General features: G+C 37.2%; 1 protein-coding gene across 1 annotated transcript in view; it reads right to left on the bottom strand.

Annotated features, from left to right (window-relative positions):
- The window catches only part of nr5a2 (nuclear receptor subfamily 5, group A, member 2), a 145,481-nt gene extending 127,922 nt beyond the window's left edge, over window positions 1–17,559 (bottom strand). Inside the window, 3 exon segments of the mRNA XM_062028049.1 lie at window positions 8,413–8,554; window positions 15,031–15,149; window positions 16,986–17,559. Of these exon segments, the coding sequence (XP_061884033.1) occupies window positions 8,413–8,554; window positions 15,031–15,149; window positions 16,986–17,067 (343 nt within the window). The 5' untranslated portion in view covers window positions 17,068–17,559.
- Window positions 17,560–18,554: the final 995 nt, after the last annotated feature.

Below are 18,554 nucleotides of genomic sequence, written 5' to 3'. Positions count from 1 at the left end.
AATGATCAAACTCTGGCAGAGGTGCAACATTGCATGACAAGAATGCGACGTTAACACAAGATGGAAGTTGTGCTTGTGTGGCGATCAGTGTTGGGACTAAGGCGTTACAAAGTAACAGCCGTTATTTTCGGTGGTAACTATAGTCTAACGCGTTATTTTTTATATTCAGTAACTCAGTTACCGTTAGTACATGATGCGTTACTGCGTTATGTTACGTTATTTTTTATGTAGTATCGGATAAAAACTGAGAAGATCTGAGTGTGTTTTACTGGAGAGCTACAGAAGAGGTGCGGGAGGGGGTGGGAGGGGCGTGTCCGTGTTTACTAACAAGACATCATGGCGGAACCAAAGTCAAGTTTCTTAACATGGAGATATTCTCACTACTTTTCTATTGTCGAGCACAAAGAAAATAACATTTAGTTAAATGTAAGTTGTGTCTTGGATCAAAGATCCTATCTATTACCTAAAACAGCAATTCAAATCTGCTGAAACAGCTACAAAAGCAACATGCTTCGACAAAGCTAGTAAGAGAGACACACTTCACCTAAGGATTTTAACGGAGGGACTGCTAGCCAGGACAACATTGATAGAGCCATTGCAGCGTATGTGCTAGAAGACATGCAGGCTATTTCTACAGTGGAGTCACCCGCTTTCAGGCAGCTAATTAGCATTATATCGGGCATTAAACAGCAAATGGCACGGAAAACATTTTCCACGTACCTGGACACAGTGGACAGTGAGTACATAAACATGGAAAGCAAGCTAAAGAAAACACTCCAAACTCTGCCTCTGCTCATCATTCGTCACTGAAGGTACACAGTCTGTCAATTATCTTATATACTCTTTCATTCTAGACTTCTAGAGTGTTTGATTATCACATCACTCTAAATGTATAGACCTTAAAGTTCACAAACATAAAGAGGGATCCTAGTGGGCCAGGCCAATCTTCCCTTATCTCTAAACTAAAACTGGGGAAATGTGTAGTGTGCTGGGCTTCAGACATGATTGTATTTCAAAATTCCTTGAGAGAAAAAAACACCTGGTTAGGCTTTGTGTATGTAGTGTGTGCCTTCCTTGCTTTACAGCTATGTTGTTATTATGCGGTTTGTGACTTATGTATGTTATGTTGCAGCTATTTAAAATAGTTTTGTCGATTTGTTCTGGCCTGAAAAAAATTGGCACTTTGAAACATATCTTTGTCTTTGTGTGTTGTATGTAGACCACATTGCTTAGCAGAGTTCAGTGATGCAAATTCATTTCAAGTTGATCAACAGATTGTATTATTCTCCAGTGCAATAACAGTACTGAAATGAAGGCTAAAAGGGCATTAAAGGGGGCTTTAAAAAAAATAAAAATTAAAAATGTACTCCTGATTGCAGTTTCCATTGCACTATTGTTGTATTCTTTAAATATTGTACCTTTTTATTCTATTTATGAGACGAGCAGCAATGGCCGCGAGAGTCCTATTGTAATTAAAGTTAAAGTACCACTGATAGTCACACACACACTAGGTGTGGTGAAATTACCCTCTGCATTTGACCCATCCCTTTGTTCCACCGCCTGGGAGGTGATGGGAGCAGTGGTGGCCGCGCTCGGGAATCATGTTTGGTGATTTAACCACCAATTCCAACCCTTGATGCTGAGTGCCAAACAGGGAGGTAACGGGTCCCATTTTTATAGTCTTTGGTATGACTCGGTTTTAACTCACAACCTACCGATATCAGGGCGGACACTCTAATGTATGGCCACTGAGTAGGTTTAATGGTGGGTCGGGCATCGGTGAGGTCCAAAGGGGGGCGAGGGCCCTCTCATCACTGCTCGCAGATTTAATTGTGTGAATGATCCAAAGCATTCACACACATGGTTTTCTATACCAAAATTCATCTTATTATTATTCTGCAGATTTTGGCGCGCTCTACCTTCCACATTGTTCACCCGATTCAAACCATCTCAACTTCAAACTGTTCAGCTTAATCGGGATTTGCGGGCTTTAACTTGACAAATTCAAAAAATCCCCAGATTTCCCAGAATTCCTGGTTTTCCGGGACACTTTTCCCATTGAAAATGAATTGGCCATTTTTCAAACTTCCACCATTTCCACATTTTTCAACCGATTCAAACCATTTCACTTTCAACACATTCTACCATCCTGGACATTCAAACTACCCTTTTTCCAAGTTCCAAAAAATTCCAGGATTTTCCAGAATTCCTGCTTTTCCAAAGCCTTATTTCCACCCGTTTTTCTGCCGACTACTCCTTCCACATTTTTCAACCCACTTCAACCTTTACACCGTCCAAACATTCCTCTTAATTAGGAAAAAAAACAAAGTTGTTTTTTGAACTGGAAAAAATTCCCGGTTTTCCCGAAATTCCTGGAATTCCGTAACCTCGATTCAACATGTTACTACTTCAACATTTCTTGACCAATTTGAAAAATTCCAACACCAACCAATTCAACTCATTCAGAACATCCAAGTTTTTTTTTTTACCATTTTTTAAAAAATTCCCGCTTTTCCTGAAATCGCCAAATGTTTTGGAAATTCCCATTGAAATCAATGGAACCTTCTTCAAAGTTCCACAACTGCCACATTTTTCATCTGATTCAAACTGTTCCAACTTCAAAATATTCAGCCTGTTTGGGAATTGTGTGCTCAATTCTAAAGAAAATTCCAGGATTTCAGTTCAACGTCAGCATTGGAGCATTCCCACACAGTTCCTTCAGGAATTGCCTGATCTAGTTTTAGATGAGATTTGCACTACCAGGCATTCTGAGGACAGCAAGTAAGAGTTTAAATTACAGGGAACTGTGTTTCGAACTGTGCAATGACAATAAACGATGAATTGAATAGATATTGCTTCAAGCTGCGGTATCATGCCATGACACAAACCATGAACCCATCTCTCGTCTCTTTCAGCATTACTGTACACACCCTTTGGTGGATTCTCTCGCCCGTGGCCGTCTTTTTCGGCCTTTTCGTGAATACGTGCATTAGCTCGGGAGATTAGTGTGTGTGCATGCGTGTGTGAGAGGATAGGTTTAGGTGTAGCGGCCCTCCTGTAGAGTAGTGCTTTAATGCACACCACCAGCAGAAATCATTGAAAAATTTAACTCGATATTGACAATAAAAAGTTGTCGTCGCAATTTTTAAATATGAATTCAAACCATAACCAACCATGCATCAACTATACTTGTCTCAAAGTACTGTCACGACCTGTCACATCACGCCTTGACTTATTTGGAGTTTTTTGGTGTTTTCCTTGCGCTCCTATTTTGGTGGGTTTTTTTTCTGTTTTGTTGGTATTTTCCTGTTGCAGTTTCATGTCTTCCTTTGATCGCTATTCCCCGCACCTGCTTTGTTTTAGCAACTAAGACTATTCCAGTTGTTGCTGTCCTTCATTGTGCGGACGTTGTTGTCATTTCATGTACGGATGTACTTTGTGGACGCCATCTCTGCTCCACACGCTACACTGCAAAAACTGAAATCTAAGTAAGATGAAATATCTCAAATAAGGGTGATATTTGCTTATTTTCTGTCTGATAAGATAATTCTTCTCACTAAGCAGATTTTATGTTAGAGTGTTTTACTTGTTTTAAGGGTTTTGGTCCTAAATGATCTCAGTAAGATATTACAGCTTGTTGCTGAGATTTTATGACCTATATTGAGTAAAACATGCTTGAAACTAGAATATCAACTGTTGCAAAGCTGTGTCATCAACACTCACAAGTATAAAACTACTTTTTTAAAGTAATCATTTCTTATTTCAAGCATGAAAAAAAAAATCATGACTTTGACACAATTTAGTCTCATAATTAAAACAGATGACAGCCAAATGGACTTTGCTGCTTTATTTTCAATGAACCAATAGAAAATACGTACTTATATAGTAGTAGAGTTGGCACAGTACAGTAAACTGACAGTTAATATTTAAACATTTAACATGTGACATTTCTAACAATTTTGAACAGAAATAGTTCATGCACATTCAGATGAATTCTTCAAAATTACAATTAAAACATTTTTTGCCAGGGGCCAGGCTGTATATATGCGCACTAATTGACTGAAAGAACACGCACTTGGTGTGATGATGTCATGTTATCGATGGAAAAATGCATTTTTAGACCATATGATTTGCCTGAGCGGCTAGTAGACCCCGAGAGTAACACGATGTTGCCTTGTTGCCTTTCCATTAAGAACAATAAATTAGTTTTTAGTATAAGTTTGCTGGTTTCAAGAAGTGTAATGCAGAGCGCATATCAATTATGTCAAGATAATGGCACTAGCGTTTACTTAATTTAAGAAAATGTTTCAACATATTGAGCCAAAGGTCTCTTTTTTTTTTTTGTACCAAGAAAAGTGCACTTGTTATTAGTGAGAATATTCTTATTTTAAGGTATTTTGGGTTCATTGAGGTTAGCTAATTTTACTTGTTTCGGAAAGTCTTGACAAGCCAAATTTTCTTGTTCTATTGGCAGATAATTTTGCTTAGTTCAAGTAAAATGCCCCTAATTTTTGTATTTTTTGTATTTTTTTTTTGAACACTTGACTTTTTGCAGTGTGTAAGTCTTTGCTGTCGTCCAGCATTCTGTTTTTCTTTACTTTGTAGCCAGTTCAGTTGTAGTTTCTTTCCGCATAGCCATCTCAAAGCTTCAATGCCTTTTTTTTTTAACTCACCTTTTGTTTATTTTTGGTTTAAGCATTAGATACCTTTTTACCTGCACACTGCCTACCGCTGTCGTCTTCATATTGCGATCATGACAAACCATTTTCCCGACGTCTACAAAGCAATTAGCTACCTGCTGCCACCTACTGATATGGAAGAGTATAACACGGTTACTCTGCCGAGCTCGAGACAACACAGACACTCAACAACGGCACCTTATTTGCGGATTATAATTACTGGTTTGCAAAAAATACTTTTCACCCAAATAGCTGAAATTGCATCATCTCCCACGGCACACCAGACTGTATCTCTGTGTGCCGTAGCACAGTGGTTGAAAAACACTGCTTTAGTGGTTACGGCTTCGAGCTCTTGACACGGCGCTGCGGGGCCCGTCGTGCCCCCGAGCTGAAAGCTGCCGCCAAAGCGAGCAAAGCAAACACGGCCCGCTGGAAAAATGACAGGCTGGGACTATATGCCCCACGGCCATTCACAATTAAGACCGATTAATTACACTTCTCAAGACAGGTAGAAGGAAGAAAAAAAAAAGCCTTTGGGAGGATTTTAGTTAAGCACATTTTTTTTTAACTCTCCTAGCTCCCACTTAAGCTTCTAAAATGCTATAACCAAATGAATAACACATCACCGACACTTAGAGAATTACAATTGTCTGTTAAATCATTCAAATCTTGTTATTGCAGTTGTTGCAGAATCCGGGTGAAACGCGCGGAATTAGGTATTAGTGAGTAAAACGAAACAATGAGCGTTTTTCCATATGATCTTTGAACAGGAGGATTATTTCTTGCCCTGTCATCCCGTCACTATTTTACATAGCCGCGTCGAGCGGGCTTCTGAGCCGCGTTCAAATCAAACAAAGAGGCGTACAACTCGCCAGCCAAAAGTATCATCATTACCATTCTTGCCTTCATGCCAAGTTTTTGTATTTTTTATTCCCTGTCTGGCAGGGTTTAAGTGCATCGCAGCTACCAGATACCCCCAAACTCCCCATGACCCCCCCCATCTCCCATACTAATAAGCATTGCTAGTTTTCAACACAGCGGTAGAAAGAAGGCTTTTATTTCACATGTTAACACAAATTTCTCCCGCGGTTCATGTGTGTACATTTTTTCGGCGGGTAATTTTATTGTCAAAGGAGCTATTTAACTTTCTAATGCCCCTTTTGTGGATATGTCCATTTGGAATTAAACCCTTCACATTTTAAAATGATTATGGAAGAATATGTTTCATGCCAAAAAGCATGAATGAACTCTACTGAGCGGCGTTCAACTTTGATTTCATGGAAAATGACAAAGTTGTCATTTTAAAAGAATGTCGCCAAAAAGTTTATAAAACACCTATGTGGATGTTAAAAAAAAAAAAAAAGAAAAAAAATACTCCATGCAATGATTATTTCCCCCCACTGTTCAGCATTGGTAATTGCAAACAGGCAACATATCTTGAAAAGAATATGATGCTCAGCAAAGAACGCTTTTCACTTCTGCAGATGTGCACAACTTTTAGATGACTTTTTTTTTTATGGAGTGGTTGCTCATAAAAGCCCATAATAAGCAAAGTGAAGTACATAAATGTATTGTACTGTAAATGGATTACTGGCGGTACAAAGTGAAAGCAGCTTGGCCCGGCAAGTGTGCGTTAATGCCGCTCCCTGGCCACGGCATTGGGTACACCTGCACTGTGGGCCGGTCAGACAGAATGTGACAATAATTGTCCATTTAAAAGACGCACTAGTTTGCTTTCATTGTATTATTGTGGCTTTAGAAATAGCTCTGATGAAGTGCAGTTTTACACCAATGCAGTAACTCTGAAATAATCATATTGTTACTATGGACGGGTACATTTGAACTGATACTAGTAACAAAACAGTACTTTTAAAATGGTGCCGGTGCTTAAAACAGTGCCTGAACCAATACTTAAAAAAAACAGAATATGCCTTTTTATTCTTATGGAAGTATCTACTTCAATAATATAAATGCAATGAAAAAGAAGTGATGAATTAAACAGATAGGAAATGAAATCCACAACAAATTGGTATAGTTATTGCAGCAAAACCAGCGGCAATAAAAGAAAATAGAAAATGTGCTAAAAAAAAAACACGACTTGTTGGTATTGACGTTTAATGCTCACAATTCCAGGGTTCATGAATGCACCTCGCTATCATTGTCACTGTCAAGGACGGGTTGCAGGTGGCCTAGTTCGTGTTCATTTGGCACCAAACTGAGCATCAATAGCTACTTTATTTTTGTTTACGTCGGCACCAGGGGCCACCATGGAACCAAATTTGCCTTTTGTAAAGTTTGAAGATGTTTTTTAATATGTAAAATACTTTAAAAAAGACGTCATAAACGCATATAATTGCCTATAACTGTGGTGCGTTCAAGGACCCCTTGCTTAAAGGTAAAAACAGAGGCATATATATATATATATTTTTTTTTTAAAACAGAGGGATTCTTAATCAACAGGATATGCACTAACAATAATATGATCATAACAATAATGTATTATTATAATTTGTATATCCCACTAATGACAACACGACGAGAATCAGCTACCGTATTTTTCGGACTATAAGTCGCAGTTTTTTTCATAGTTTGGCCGGGGGTGCGACTTATACCCAGGAGCGACTTATGTGTGAAATTATTAACACATTGCCGTAAAATATCAAATAATATAATTTAGCTCATTCACGTAAGAGACTAGACGTATAAGATTTCATGGGATTTAGCGATTAGGAGTGACAGATTGTTTGGTAAACGTATAGCATGTTCTATATGTTATAGTTATTTGAATGACTCTTACCATAATATGTTACGTTAACATACCAGGCACGTTCTCAGTTGGTTATTTATGCCTCATATAACGTACACTTATTCAGCCTGTTGTTCACTATTCTTTATTTATTTTAAATTGCCTTTCAAATGTCTATTTTTTGTGTTGGGTTTTATCAAATACATTTCCCCCAAAAGTGTGACTTATATATGTTTTTTTTCCTTCTTTATTATGCATTTTCGGCCGGTGCAACTTATACTCCGGAGCGACTTATACTCCGAAAAATACAGTATTATCTCTTTACACTCTGAAGTAAATGATTTATAATCATATTTAAGTGAATAATGACAGGTTATTTGATTATTCAAATTAATTTCATGGCCACTTTTTATTGAATTTCCTGGGACTTTTTTCGAGGGGAAAAAAAAACGGATTTATTTTTATAATTATTTAGATGGGTTTATCTAGATATGTTAATCCCATTTTTAAAAAGGCAAAAACCGAATTCATATTTTACATGTGCTCTAAAAAGCTGGTGTAAACCAGAACCATGCAGTCATTAGTTTGTTTTAGTGCATGCAAAAATACTAAGCGCCATGTTGGATTTACAGGTGAGATGGGGAGGGTTATAAGTAGCAACTGCGAATGGCCCCCGGTCCCCACTTTGCACACCCCGGTTATTTAGGGGCCACAACCACGTTCACGGCTATTTAACATTGTTTATGTTTTCAGTAACCAGCGGCATTTGGAGCCTTGGTTGGTTCAATTCAATTATTCAAACCCGATAATATTAAAACAAAATATTGGTAAGGGCCACGACAAGCCTATTAGAACACACACACACACACACACACACACATAAAGAGGGAAGCATGTGCATAAAGCTAAACACACTAGTAAAAAACATGCAGTTTCAAGACACCCTGGCAGCTGAAATGTTCTAAATGTTGAGTGCGGTGCTTTTACCTTCCAGCTTCATGCCGACATTGAGGCACTTTTGAAAGCGGCAGTACGGGCAGCGCTTCCTCTGGGTCTTGTCAATCTGGCAACTCTGGTTCTCTATACATGTGTAGCGCTTGTTGTTCTGGACCGTGCGCTTGAAGAAGCCCTGCGGAGGGAACCAATTAACATGTCAACCCGCTTGACCCCGGCCATTTGATGGTAATGCACCCATTCACACACACACACACACACATACACACACACACACACACACACACACACACACACACACACACACACACACACACACACACACACACACACACACACACACACACACACACACACACACACACACACACTGGCTGAATGTAACACACGGCTAATTCACACAGTTAATAAAAACACATATATATATATATATATGTATATATATATATAATATATAATATAGAGTACCTGTGCCTATGTTCCATATAAGAAGTCATCTTTTCAACTTTCCATAAGTTGATCACAAAAAACACAATATTTCCATACACACACACACACACACACACACACACACACACACACACACACACACACACACACACACACACACACACACACACACACACACACACACACACACACACACACACACACACACACACACACTGGCTGAATGTAACACACGGCTAATTCACACAGTTAATAAAAACACACATATATATATATATATAATATATAATATAGAGTACCTGTGCCTATGTTCCATATAGGAAGTCATCTTTTCAACTTTCCATAAGTTGATCACAAAAAACACAATATTTCCATAATTCCCAGATCCGGAATTTACAGATATTCATGGGCTTAATTATTGTCAGAAGGGGTGAAAAAAATCAAGCTGACGAAGGAGGGAGTCAAGTATTCTCGATCCATAACCTTTAAAAAAATGAAATTGCTGCTCACAAATTTAATTGACAGTCTGCGTGAAAAAATAAAGTGCAGAGAGTGCTACAAACTGTTTGAAAATTGGGTAACACTTTAGTATGGTGAACAAATATTCACCATTAATTAGTTGCTTATTAACATGCAAATTAGTAACATATTGGCTCTTAATTAGTCACTATTAAGTACTTATTAATGCCTTATTCTGCATGGCCTTATTATATAACCACTAAGCCATTAACTAAGAGTCTTCACTCAATAACCTCAGAATTATTGCTTATTAGTAACCCTAACCCTAACATTTTCAAGATAATCTTACTCATGTCACCATATGAAATGTAACTTACTTCACCGAGTATTATTTATTTATTTTTATTGTTATTACCTATGTAATATATTGTGAATACAGTGAGAACAGGAAGTTAAAAGTTTTAGCAACTGCTATGTAAAGGAAAAGGGGTCAGATTAAATAATCTCTGCTTCTTCCTACTCCTTTTCGAACACGTTGAATAGAGAAACCGGAAATTGTGATGCATCACGTTGTATGCACGCATGTTCCAAATAAACTCAAACTCAAACCCTAACCCTTACACATTGCAAAAACTGAAATCTAAGTAAGATTAAATATCTCAAATAAGGGTGATATTTGCTTATTTTCTGTCTGATAATATAATTCTTCTCACTAAGCAGATTTTATGTTAGTGTTTTACTTGTTTTAAGGGTTTTGGTCCTAATTGATCTCAGTAAGATATTACAGCTTGTTGCTGAGATTTTATGACCTATATTGAGTAAAACATGCTTGAAACTAGAATATCAACTGTTGCAAAGCTGTGTCATCAACACTCACTAGTATAAAACTACTTTTTTAGAGTAATAATTTCTTACTTCAAGCATGAAAAAAAATCATGATGCCGAGCGCATATCATTATGTGAAGATAATGGCACTAGCATTTGCTTAATTTAAAAATATTTTTCGACATATTGAGCAAAAAGGTCTCTTTTTCTTTTCTACCAAGAAAAGTGTACTTGTTATTAGAGAGAATATACTTATTTTAAGGTATTTTGGGGTTCATTGAGGTTAGCTAATTTTACTTGTTTTGGAAAGTCTTGAAAAGCCGAATTTTCTTGTTCTATTGGCAGATAATTTTGCTTAGTTAAAAAAAAATATCCCTAATTTTTTATTTTTTTTTTCTTGTTTTTGAACACTGACTTTTTGCAGTGTATATGTTCCCCTAGTGTCTAAATAACTCTAAATTCGGTATTTTTTTTTTACTTTAATAAGCAACTAGTTAATGGTGAATATGTTCCCCATACTGAAGTGTTACCGAAAATTGAAAAAAAAAAAAGCATTTAAGCAAATATCCTCATTGAAAGGGAAAATTAGATTTCAAATTGTATTCAAGAGCAGTGGTTGGGTTTTACTTTGAAAATATGAACAAAGTTGAACTCCATTTACCGGTGTTGATTCTGTGCCGTGATCTTGACCTTTTGCCCCCCTCCTCTGACTTGAAGCCCCCCCCCCCCCCCCTTCGCCCCCGTTTCTATGTTGTCATCATGAATGGAGTGCTGCCGTGTCCACTTTGCGACGAAGAAGAGGGACGAGGCGGATTAGGCTGACGACAAATAAAATAAATGTGATATAATAATATAAAATCCCGGCTGCAGCCGACAGTCCGGAATACTTTATCGAGCGAATCCACGGGGCGGGCTTGTGCAGGTAAATATCAATAGTATTAATGTTTCAACAAGGGTAGGCAGCGTTTCATAGAAATATCTGCGGCCCCCGGCATGCACGCGGACTAAAAAAGCTGCGAGGGCTGAGAAGCTGCACAGATGCCACTGACGTCTCCCTCCGAGCAAGTGCTTATAGCATCTCAAGGTTACAATACGGAATCCAATCTATAACATCTGCTTTGAATAATGACCACATAGGCAAGAAATGTGTGCCACTGCATCAATACTCCAACTTGTATTAACACAGCGGTATTCGCCTTTGGTTAAAAATGTCTGTATATGAAGGGAGGCAATAGGACAAATAAAGCTTGCTGCATGCCGCCTCGTTATTAACTTTTGTATGGGAAGCCTTTCGCCATTCAGACTCATGCTAATGAAGTTGTGATGAAAGTTGTGCACACACACACAAACACACACACACACACACACCAGGGAGGGAAATAATGGCCACACAAGCTTGATTAAACAGTAGGTCTTCATGCATAATGCAACAATTTATTAGAATTAGAATCAGTTTTATTGGCCAACGCTTGTTCAATGTACACAATAAACATTAAGGCTTAACTCAAAATATAAACAGATATTATACTGAGTCGGAAGGTTTGCATATTGGCTTTCACTTGATTTGATTACTTTACGTGCCATAATAAACAAGAAAATGGTGATCTTTTATCAAAAAACTCCCCGAATTTAAAGAAACGACACACTTTAATAAGTACACAGGACAAAACTATGCAAATGCACATCTCTATATGGTTTTATTCTATGGACACACACACAGGGGTCTCAACACGCACACACACACACACCAGGGATGGAAATAATGGCCACACAAGCTTGATTAAACAGTAGGTCTTCATGCATAATGCAACAATTTATTAGAATTACAGTAAGTTTTATTGGCTAACGCTTGTTCAATGTAAACAATAAACATTAAGGCTTAACTAAAATAATATAAACAGGTATTATACTGAGTCGGAAAGTTTGCATATTGGCTCTCACTTGATTTGATTACTTTACGTGTCATAATAAACAACAAAATTGTGATCTTTTATCAAAAAACTCCCCGAATTTAAAGAAACGACACACTTTAATAAGTACACAGGACAAAACTATGCAAATGCACATCTCTATATGGTTTTATTCTATGGACACACACACAGGGGTCTCAACACGCACACACACACACACCAGGGATGGAGATAATGGCCACACAAGCTTGATTAAACAGTAAGTCTTCATGCATAATGCAACAATTTATTAGAATTAGAGTAAGTTTTATTGGCTAACGCTTGTTCAATGTAAACAATAAACATTAAGGCTTAACTAAAAGAATATAAACAGGTATTATACTGAGTCGGAAAGTTTGCATATTGGCTCTCACTTGATTTGATTACTTTACGTGTCATAATAAACAACAAAATTGTGATCTTTTATCAAAAAAACTCCCTGAATTTAAAGCAACGACACACTTTAATAGGTACACAGGATAGAACCATGCAAATGCACATCTCTATATGGTTTTATTCTATGGACACACACACAGGGGTCTCAACACACACACATACACACACCAGGGATGGAAATAATGGCCACACAAGCTTGATTAAACAGTAGGTCTTCATGCATAATGCAACAATTTATTAGAATTAGAATCAGTTTTATTGGCTAACGCGTGTTCAATGCAAACAGTAAACATTAAGGCTTAACTAAAAAATATAAACAGGTACTTAAGCAGCTAATATGTGCAAGGCTAATAAATAATAGCGCAGCGAACGGAGCAAAAGCAAAAATATTATTATACTGAGTCGGAAAGTTTGCATATTGGCGCTCACTTGATTTGATTACTTTGCATGTCATAATAAACAAGAAAATGGTGATCTTTTATCAAAAAACTAGAAGTACACAGGACAGAACCATGCAAATGCACATCTCTATATGGTTTTATTCTATGGACACACACACACAGGGGTCACAACACACACACATACACACACCAGGGATGGAAATAATGGCCACACAAGCTTGATTAAACAGTAAGTCTCCATGCATAATGCAACAATTTATTAGAATTAGAGTCAATTTTTTGGGCTAACGCTTGTTCAATGTAAACACAATAAACATTAAGGCTTAACTCAAAATATAAACAAGTACTTAAGCAACTAATATGTGTAAGGCTAATAAATAATAGTGCAGCGAACGGAGCAAAAGCAAAAATATTATTATACTGAGTCGGAAAGGTTGCATATTGGCTCTCACTTGATTTGATTACTTTATGTGTCATAATAAACAAGAACATTGTGATCTTTTATCAAAAAACTCCCCGAATTTAAAGCAACGACACACTTTAATAAGTACACAGGACAAAACCATGCAAATGCACATCTCTATATGGTTTTATTCTATGGACACACACACACAGGGGTCACATATAGGCAACAATCATACACACACACACCAGGGATGGAAATAATGTCCACACAAGCTTGATTAAACAGTAGGTCTTCATGCATAATGCAACTATTTATTAGAATTAAAATCAGTTTCATTGGCTAACGCTTGTTCAATACAAATAATAAACATTAAGGCTTAACTAAAAAATATAAACAAGTACTTAAGCAGCTAATATGTGCAAGGTTAAAATATAATAGCGTAGCGAATGGAGCAAAAGCAAAAAGATGACGACGTGACCATGAGTTAGCCAAGGTGATATTATACTGAGTCGGAAAGTTTGCATATTGGCTCTCACTTGATTTGATTACTTTACATGTCATAATAAACAAGAAAATTTGGATCTTTTATCAAAAAACTCCCCGAATTTACAGAAACGACGCACTTTAATAAGTACACAGGACAGAACCATGCAAATGCACATCTCTATATGGTTTTATTCTATGGACACACACACACAGGGGTCACATATAGGCAACAATTATACACACACACACACACCAGGGATGGAAATAATGGCCACACAAGCTTGATTAAACAGTAGGTCTTCATGCATAATGCAACTATTTATTAGAATTAAAATCAGTTTTATTGGCTAACGCTTGTTCAATACAAATAATAAACATTAAGGCTTAACTAAAAAATATAAACAAGTACTTAAGCAGCTAATATGTGCAAGGTTAAAATATCATAGCGTAGCGAATGGAGCAAAAGCAAAAAGATGACGACGTGACCATGAGTTAGCCAAGGTGATATTATACTGAGTCGGAAAGTTTGCATATTGGCTCTCACTTGATTTGATTACTTTACATGTCATAATAAACAAGACAATTTGGATCTTTTATCAAAAAACTCCCCGAATTTAAAGCAACGACACACTTTAATAAGTACACAGGACAGAACCATGCAAATGCACATCTCTATATGGTTTTATTCTATGGACACACACACACAGGGGTCACATATAGGCAACAATTATACACACACACACACACCAGGGATGGAAATAATGGCCACACAAGCTTGATTAAACAGTAGGTCTTCATGCATAATGCAACAATTAATTAGAATTAGAATCTGTTTTATTGGCTTGTTCAATGTACACAATAAACATTAAGGTTTAACTCAAAATACAAACAAGTACTTAAGCAACTTATATGTGTAACGCTAATAAATAATAGTGCAGCGAACGGAGCAAAAGCAAAAAGATGACGACGTGACCATGAGTTAGCAACACTGATACTGAGTCGGAAAGTTTGCATATTGGCTCTTACTTGATTTGATTACTTTACTTGTCATAATAAACAAGAACATTTGGATCTTTTATCAAAAAACTCCCCGAATTTAAAACAACGACACACTTTAATAAGTACACAGGACAGAACCATGCAGATGCAAATCTCTATATGGGTTTATTCTATGGACACACACACACAGGGGTCACAAATATAGGCAACAATCATACACACTCAACAGTTTTTGCAGCAATGTTGTGAAGGAAAAAAAGGGGAAAAAGCGTCCACTAACCTTGCAGCTCTCACAGGTGAGGAGTCCGTAGTGATACCCCGACACCTTGTCTCCACACACGGGACACATCTCGTCCAGGTCTTCGTCATAGGAGTAGTCCATCATTTTTATTTGAGGGGCTGCAAAAGGACACATGCACATTGATTGAGAGGAATGTGTGTGTGTGTGTGTGTGTGCTGCCCCTATATATATATATATATATATATATATGTATATATATATATTGGATTTGCAGACAAGTGGCTGCTGCTGATTGACTAGCTGTGTGGTGCAAATCAGAAGGCCAGAAAAGAAGTGGAGCAAAAGTGAAGAGTGTGAAAGTAAAGGCTCATGAATATGGAATACCTCTATAAAGAGAGATATTAAGGAGGAGATGTTGCCACCCACGGACAAATGGAGACACACACAAGCGCCATGCATCATAACATGATTGTTACCTCCATTTGTTAAGACCCAATTAGCTTTATTTATTTTATTAATATGTTTTTTTTTTGTTTTGTTTCCCATGGCACTAATGCAGATTCAATGTATTCCATGCAGGTATTTTTTTTTTGTTAAAAAAAATGCAAGTTATTTAAAAAAAAAACAAAAAAAAACAGTTCAATTACAGCATTTTGTTTTATTGCGCTATATAGGTAATTTAATTATTTACCTCGCTGATGGGTGACATCACTCAAGCACTGAGTCCGAATGACATCTACGGCAGTTGCAAAAAGCATTTACGGCTTGAATCATAAAAGCAGCCGCGATCAAAGAAGACAAATAAAAAAAGAGTGTTATAAAAAGTGGAAAGACTTGGTTTTTAATTTGCGCCTTTTTTTTAGGCGCCCGGTGCGTGGAAGGCCTCAGTGCTCCCTTTGTTAGATTTTTTATTTAAAATATCGAATAATTAATAATAATTATTAATATGATTATTCGCTTTCCTCTGTTTGGTCTGAGCAACAAGTTGCATTGCCTTGCAAATAGAGACATGCAATAAATGCACACTTTTAACACGCTTTTATATTTTTGCAGGCCTTCTTTTTCCCCCCATTTTTTGCATCTTCCACTCATGCGCCTGCATGCATTCTTTGTAACGCATATTTATAATAATTTACAACTGTTTCTTATTGCAAACCATTTTTTTTTCATGCATAAAAAACGGTCTTGATTGCATATTTGCAGAATACAAATATTAATAATGATCCCTGCAAGGGGACATAAAGTGTTCCGAGCTACCTTGTTTTTACTGCGTGTGTAAAAAAAAAAAAAAAAAAGCAAGATAACAAGACACTCCTTTTACTTTTTTTATCAGCATCTCATAAACAAGTGCGGGCTGATTGCCTGCTTGTAAAATATGGAATATATAGGCTATATATTTAAATGTGGAGCGCAGCGTGGAGTTTATCTTGTGCAGAAGTGTCACAAGTTTTTATGCTTTGTAAAACGTGTTACTTATTATTTGTTTGTGTGTACACGCAGCAATGTTGGCATTTTTTTTTTTTTTTTTGGCAATTTAAATACAATTTTTAAGTGGCTCTTAACGAGGTTTGATGGTGGATATTGCAGGGGTATTTTTGATTGATATACAAAAATAAATAAATAAATGCAACCAAACATATGACAATTTTGCTTAATAAAAACAATCCATATAGTTGATGTTATTTAAGTTTTTTCCATTATTTGTGCAAAATCAGCAAATTCAACTTTATTACAACATTTTTGTGTTTGCGCAAAAAAGTTAACGTGCAGTTTTAGAAAAGTAACACCAAATATTTTGTATGAACACAAATCTGCAGCTTTATAAAAATAAAGAGCAAATATGTCTGAGCTCAACCCAATTTCTTATAGGCCCTAAAATCAGTTTGACAGCGCAACTTGACATTCAGAGAAATGTGCAGTGCAAATAAATAAATAAAAAAATACGTAATAATAGAAATATTGGGAATATTGGTGTGCAAATTAATAGTTCTTACCTTGCAAGTTCCTTGGCATGTGTCCCTGTTCCCCATACGATCGAGAAAGTAGCAGCGAGTCCGTTTCGACTTTGGGCAGCATGTCAGCACCACCCGGCCTCAGCTCAGCGGGGACACTCCGGCGCGCAGAGACCCTAGGATGAGGGAGACGCTCGTCCCTCTTTTTTTTTTTTTTGGAGCTTAAATCGTGACTTTCTGCTCCGTGTCGGCAGTCCTCCCAATTATTGGACTGGAAACGCGCCGAGTTTTCCCTCAGCACAGCTCATTTTTTTACAACAACTACAACAAAAAAAAAAAAAAAAAAAAGCGCACTCATTTTTACGCACGCACAAAATAAGACGCGAGTTCAGTTTGCAAGACGGAATAAGTTTCCCGGTGGCGGCTCCGAATGTGTTTGAACCAATAAAAGTCTTAAAACTTAAAAAATTAAATACAACATTAAGTCTTTGCCGCAAAGTCCGAGCGCGCGCTTTGTGCGTAAAGTCAGACTCGGCGCGTCAAGCCGGACTGTCTGGAGATGTGGGAAGCGCTCTTCCTCCTCCTCCTCTTCCTCCCCCTCCTCCTCGCTGCTTTGTTTACTCCCCCTCCCGCCAATCCTGGACTCCTGCGCTCCTCTGACGTCACAGCCGCCGGGTCCAATCAGGTCAGTGATTGCAAGTTGAAGCGCTCCAAAAAAAAAAAAAAAAAAAAAAAAAAAATCTCAGCTGTTAGATCCCGTTAGTGGTGGACTTTTAAACATCAGTGTGGAGGTAGAGCACCACTCCGATGTGGGCAGTCATCCATGCGTCCATAAATCATGCACATTAGCTGGAAATATGTGCATCGATTAGACAATTATGGGGGGGGGGGGGGGGGGGGTAATTGGCGCATTTATGTCTTGGGTGTTTGTAATTCATCTATTGATGAATATGAAAAAGGCAGGGGGTGTCCAAAGTGTGGCTCGGGGGTCTGTGCGGCCTGTTGAAATAAAATGAAACAAAAACTGCTTTTAAAAATTAAAACAAATAATACAGTGCAGTGTTTCCCATAAACTGCCAAGATACCTGTGGCGGTGGGGGCGTAGCTATGGGCGTGGTCACCATGACATCATCGAGTAATTTGCATAATTTACTACAATGATTTGATTTTCTCTAAAAAGGCTAAAAAAAATGTATACTTACTAATTAATAATAACAGTTTTGTTTTAAACATCCATCCGTCCATTTTACAATATAATTACAACACTTTATGTACATATTTATATACAGATTTGAACAATAAGTTATTCACTGAAATATATTCATTAATTGTGGTTCTTACAAAAAAATATATCTTATAAAAATATAAAAGCTAAAATGTCTCTTAAAGCTCTGCCCCTTTAATTAGTGCATACTAAATAATTTAACTTTAGCCTACTACTACAACCATATTATTTACCAGCAACATAAAGTGAAACAGAGGCAGGGGTGTCCTGCCACAGTCAGTAACAAATAAACAGAAAACAGTAGTGGTGGTAGATAGACACAAAGCTTCATCAAACATCTGATCCACTGAACAAAGAGCTCCAAAATCTTGAACCTACACTTCTCT

The sequence above is a fragment of the Entelurus aequoreus genome, linkage group LG19 (assembly GCF_033978785.1).
Source record: "Entelurus aequoreus isolate RoL-2023_Sb linkage group LG19, RoL_Eaeq_v1.1, whole genome shotgun sequence".
Lineage (NCBI taxonomy): Eukaryota > Metazoa > Chordata > Actinopteri > Syngnathiformes > Syngnathidae > Entelurus > Entelurus aequoreus.
This window is presented reverse-complemented; position numbering and strand designations above follow the sequence as displayed.